The sequence below is a fragment of the Kryptolebias marmoratus genome, linkage group LG14, assembly GCF_001649575.2.
Source record: "Kryptolebias marmoratus isolate JLee-2015 linkage group LG14, ASM164957v2, whole genome shotgun sequence".
NCBI classification, from domain to species: Eukaryota; Metazoa; Chordata; class Actinopteri; order Cyprinodontiformes; family Rivulidae; genus Kryptolebias; species Kryptolebias marmoratus.
In genome coordinates, this window is record NC_051443.1 from 25248123 (window position 1) to 25253853 (window position 5731).

At 45.2% G+C, this 5731-nt stretch overlaps 1 protein-coding gene across 1 annotated transcript in view; it reads left to right on the plus strand.

The window, feature by feature from the left end:
• atp8b1 (ATPase phospholipid transporting 8B1) overlaps positions 1-5731 on the plus strand; it is a 31636-nt gene that overhangs the window by 6599 nt on the left and 19306 nt on the right. Inside the window, exons 2-3 of the mRNA XM_017432919.3 lie at positions 2685-2864; positions 2958-3055. Of these exons, the coding sequence (XP_017288408.1) occupies positions 2702-2864; positions 2958-3055 (261 nt within the window). The 5' untranslated portion in view covers positions 2685-2701. The remainder of the gene's footprint in view (positions 1-2684; positions 2865-2957; positions 3056-5731) is intronic.

Genomic DNA, 5731 nt, shown 5'->3' on the forward strand with positions numbered 1-5731 from the left:
CCCTGTAGGTCGGTGAGGCGTTTCCTGTTGACCTCTGACCCTGCAGGTCGGTGAGGCGTTTTTGTTGACCTCTGACCCTGTAGGTCGGTGAGGTGTTTCCTGTTGACCTCTGACCCTGCAGGTCAGTGAGGTGTTTCCTGTTGACCTCTAACCCTGTAGGTCAGTGAAGTGTTTTCAGGATCTGATCCCTCCCATCCGGACTTCTCCCGGCTCTCCGAGGCGATCCTGCTCGCTCGTCTTGCTTGTTTTGTTTTTCTGAACTTGCGGCCGCACCTCCTCCGCCCTCTCAGGTTTCAGTGTCGTCACGCAGGTGTGTCCTCACCTGTCCCGCTCCGTGGATCCCCTCCCCCCCTCCCCTCTGGATCGGTGTCAGACTCAGGAACCTGTTCTGAGACCGGCGGTTCTTCCTGCTGCTGTTTCTGTTTATTGGCTGGTTTAATGTTTCAAACTGGCTGTTTTTGTTTATTTAAGGAACCATTTCTTTTGTGAATGTTGACATTCCTGATTTTTGGCTTCTAACTGCTTCTGTTTCTATCGAACCTTCAGGTCGTTCAAAAAATGGCTGCTGGGACTTTTCTTGTTTTTAACTTTTATTTTTTTCTAAATATTTTACTCAGAAAAACAGTTTAAATGCATCCAGATCCCTTCAGATCCTTTAAAACAACATTCTCCTTTTGATTTTGGTTTAAAGCTAATCTCTTAACTTTAGCTAGCCTTTAGCTACTTTTTAGCTTTTAGCTAACCCTTTAGGGTTGGGTTTTTTTATTTCCTGAAAGCTTTAAAGCTTAAAACTCCCCCCTCTTCGGTTTTTATTCGGTTGGTTTGATTTTAAACTTGACTGAGAGTCTGGACCAACGCTCGGATTATAACGTTGCCGCTAACCGCCACTTCCTGTTTTCTCCTCCAAGACGTCGCTTGAAAAGATCCGAACTGTCCCTTTAGGTCTCTCTGTCCAACAGGATGATATAGATTTGTTCGTGGCTTAAAAATCAACGATATGAAGAATAAAAAAGTTGAATTAGTTTCTGAATAAGACCGAGTTCCGTCAGGAAGCTGCGCCTTAAAGTTAAATGTTTTTGCAACTTCTCGTTAGTTTTTGGCGTGAGGTTTGACCGGCGGTTTGCGTCCTCGACTAATGAGCGCTCCTTCATCACGATGTCTGAGTCCAGGCGTGACTCGTGTTTAACTTTGGAGTGGCTCTCCGCTTGAGTGGAAGATGACGAAAACTCTTCTCTCCGAGTCGCTGCGTCTTCAGACACGTTTTGTTTCTCCGGCGCCTAAAGAGTTGATCAGTTTTTGTCCTAAGTGTCAAAAACGGTCAAATAAACGGGATTAATTTTGGATTCTTTAAGCTGTTTGTTTCCTTTTTTCTTCCCACCCCCTCCTCTTCCTCACCCGGGTCGTGTTCAGACTCGTTCAGGACTCCAGACTTTTTCCACAAACATTAAAGCTCGTTGGGCGCAGAGCGAGGCTTCGTTTAGTTTCTTGTTTCTTAATTGCTGATTGTTTCAAATCTTTTTTTAGACGAATGTTGAGAAAAAGACTCAGATCAGCAGAGAGGCTGAATATTGGACGGATTATTGGATAAATCGACTTTTAATCAGCAGACTGACTCGAGGAGCCGGATTTAAATGAACCAATTAATCGACTAATTGACCTGTTTTATGAAGACTATTAATCCACAGATATTAGCTATGTTTAAAACAATATCTGAACGTATTTAATCAGTTTAATCAATTACCAAAGAGGAAAATGAAGCTGCAGCTGCTACAAACAGAAAGTTTTAGGGGTTTTTTTACGTGAAAATGTCATTTTTAAGTGTATAAATTCTCCTAAGGGCTGTTAAATATACATTTATTTAAGCTGAGCAATAAAAGAAATAATAAAAATACAAATTAGCCAAAGAAATAAAATAAAAAGTTGGTGTTGCATGTCGGCTGCTTTGATTCTGCTCGAGCTCTGATGTCGTCTGCAAACATTTCTAATAATAATAAATAATCTTTTTATCCGTTTATCTTTTGTTTTTAATCTCAGACAGCACAGATAAAGTTTAGTTGGCAGTTAGAGGAATGCATATCGCCCGCCAGAGCTGGAGCCGCTTTAAACAAACCTTCAGTCTGACTCATTTGTTTTAATCCTGATCGTCTTCGGCTGAGAGTTTGAGTTTTAAGCCGAGGTTTCCTGCGGTTTGTCAGCACTCCGAGGATTTATATTTCCAGATGTGAATCTTTATTTTAGTCGGGCCTTTAATCAACCAAACCTGTTTGACATTCTTCAGATTCTGCCGCTCCTGCAGGATATATTTAGTCTTCTGCGGCGTGACGCGTAGAAACATGTTCGACCTGATCTGCCGACGAGCTCTTCTTCGACATTTCACACCTTCTGTTGAAGAGCCGATCGTGTTTGTTCGTCGTCTTTTTTTAACAAAATAAAAGCTCCACGGCTGAGTCGGACTTGGCGTTTAATGTTTTTCTTTGTGTTGAGAATGACTCTCAGCTACTACCACAACCAATTTAAAACTGACTGAGTTGCAGCCATTTTCGTGTTTAAAGGTCCGTTGTCTGATGGCGGCCATCTTAAATTGGATTGACTCAGCCGTATGTGCAGCTGATGATCCAGTTGACTCGTTTTAAGAACGTCCTGCAGTTTTCAGGCACCGATTTTTGTTTGTTTTTTGTCCTCAGACACCCGAGGCGCTGAGATGAATCGGCAGCGCGCCGACTCCCAGGGCTCCCTGGGGCCGAACGATGAGGTCATGCCGTACAGCGACGATGAGACCGACGACGAGCTGGACGACAGCTCCGAAAGTGAACCCGAGGAGCGGCGAGAAGCCCCCCAACCCCCGGTGGACACGAGACCCCCTGGTTTGTTCTTCAGCTCCCAGCCTTCCTGGGAATCGTCTTCGCTCGTCTTCATCACAAACGGCGTTTTCTGACTGACGTCTTTCTGTTTCTCAGAGGCCGGCTGGAAGGTGAAGGCGAACGACCGAGCGTACCATCAGCTGCCGGAGTTCCAGAAGAAGATCTTCCTGTGCGTGAAGAAGAGCCGATACTCTGTAAGTTCAACTGAGAACCGAACCGTCACATCAACAGTCTGCGGGGGGGTCAGAACCCGATCGGACCGCTCTCAGGTTCTGCAGTTTGATTCCTCAAGAGATCTTTAATGGTCCGGACTCCGGCTGGTCCGTGTCGGGTCATTGGCATGTTGGAAGGTGATCCTCCGGTCCAGTTCGAGGTCCTGAGCTCTGAGGATCCTACGGTGGCTCTGAAGGGCAAAACTCATCAACGAATCACTAAATAACAACATTAACCTACAGGAAGAGGCACCAGGAGCCATCGCTGATTGGACGATGGCGCCATTTGGATTTTGGACCTGAAGTTTGGTGATTAGTCCAGAACATGTCCAATGTCTCCAGACTCAAAATATTCTTGGACAGCGGCAGCCACATTTGCAGAGATTCCTGTTCCAAAGCCAAACAGCGCCGTCGTCCAATCAGCAATGGCTCCTGTTTCCTCTTCCTGTAGGTTAATGTCGTTATTTAGTGATTTGTGGATGAGGTTTGCCCTTCAGGGCCACCGTAGGATCAGGTTTTCATTCAGGATATCTCCGTACCCCGTCTCTGCGGCGTGATGCTGCCACCACCGTGCTTTGCTGTTAAGTTGGTTTTCAGTCCTGTGCCTTTCCACACCATGTCCAGGAAATTTAACTGACCGCAGGTGGACTCCATCCAGGTGTGGAAACATCTCTGAATACGGGCGTTCCTTTTATGAAGTCACAAGAGTTCATAAAACCTCATTTTAACGTTGCCATCAGCTGCTGAGTGTAGATTGATGGTCACATGAATGCAGGTCCTGATTGGAGTGAAACTGACTGGAGATCAGGCTTAGAGACCTCCTCTGTTTAAAGTTGGTTTCTCTGTTTTTGACGTTAATGGCTTCCTTTGCTACCCTCTCAAACCGTCTGTCTCGGTCCAAAATATGAACATTTTGGTCCTCCAGAAGAGCGTCCCTTATCCTTGAGGTGTAGGAAGCAGAAAGTTGCCTGAATACTTTCTGAAACTCCCTTAAAGGTTTGAATGAAGGTTTTAGATTTATCTACAAGTGAAAACCTTCGGCTTCTTTTTGTTTCGTCGGTCCAGCCGACAGGTGGAAGACGATCGGCAGGAGAACCCCGTCCAGCTGAGTGATGTTTCAGGTTCAGTGTTTTCACCTCTGAAACTGGGTCTAATTGGCCTCTGTTGGAGGCTGAAACTCGATCGAGTCGGACCGACCTTTTATCACCTGCAGACACGTTAGACGCCGCAGGAGGCAGGTGAGCCAAGGGCAGGGGCGGTTAGAGACGCGTCAACATGGAGGACGAGTCCAGAGGAGTCCGGATCCGGTCCTCGCTGGACAAACGCAGAGTCGGCGTTCACACCGTGTTCCTGATTACGTTTTTTTTACAATCAGCTCAATTTAATCCTGCAGATTTTCTACAATTTGAGCCAAAACATTCGGCTGATTCAGCAGATGGTTGATGTGACTTTTTGGCTTTTGTTACTTATTTAGAATAATTAACTTTATAAATATTTTCCTCATAGAAATAGGCTGAGATCCTCTTCAATTTGTTAAAAAAACTGAAATCTGCTTCAGCAAACTGGCTCCATTTTTGTCTTTTAGCTAAATTTCTGCAGCTTTTAGCTTTTGTTACTTTTAGCTTTTAGGTGTTTTTAAGTTTTAACCAGCCCTTTGCTGCTTTAGCTTTCAGGTATAGATTTGCTTTTAGCTGCTGTTCTGATTCTTTCGGCTTCAACAGATTTCGTCTCTCAGCGTCGACTCTTTCATTAGTTTCTTTTTAAGGTTTTAATTCCAGGCAGCCAGAAGTTGTTGTAATCTTTTAAACTGGTCTCGATCAAAGGTTCTCCGGGTCTTTCAGAGTTTTTTTTTTTTTTTTTTTTTGAGTTTCCTGCTGGTGTTTTTCCACAGAGTTCCACCTTTTGTTTAGACAAAAATACACAGATTCAGTTACACAAAAAGACCACTGCCCAACAAAAAAACCAGCTCAGTTCTGTCAGATGGGATTCGGGAAGGGGAAAAAAGGAACCGTTTCCTGAGATGGACTCAAAATGGACAAAGTCTGCTGAACGGAAAGTTACCGAAGTTTAAAATAAAGGTTCAGGTGAACTCTGAGTCTTTCTGTTGGGTTTTATGAAGCCGTGCATGGAGAGACATCGGTTACCCTCAGTGGTTAATGAGGCAAGAATAATTTAGTGGCAGGTAATCAGAGGGACATCCAGACACTTCTTTCAGGTTAAGAGGACCCTAATGGTCCCGGCTCCACTCTACTCGGCTCACTTTGCAAGCGTTTCCACGGGCCTTTTTCGAGGCCAGCCCCCGGCAATTTTTGGCCCCGCTTCGAAGCAGGGACCAACCGGGCCGGCCCTGCTTTTGTGGGTGACGCAAGCTAGCTCCTGTTCACTCATTGGTCGTGGGTGTGCTCAGATTGAAGCGTAAGAAGAGCGAAAAAAACACTGATTGACAATTTTGGAACGGTAGAGAAGTAATAGGACTATAAATGACAGCGTTAGCTTACCCTGTGATGTCTGTCCCCCAGCTGAAGGCGCTGTAAAGCCTGAAATCTCAGGCGGATAACAGCTGTCCTACTCCGCGCAACAATGGCGGCATCCAGAGCATTTCTTCCACTGCGCCTCTCTTCCTGAAGTCTCAGGAGAATCCCCATAAGTTTAAAAAAC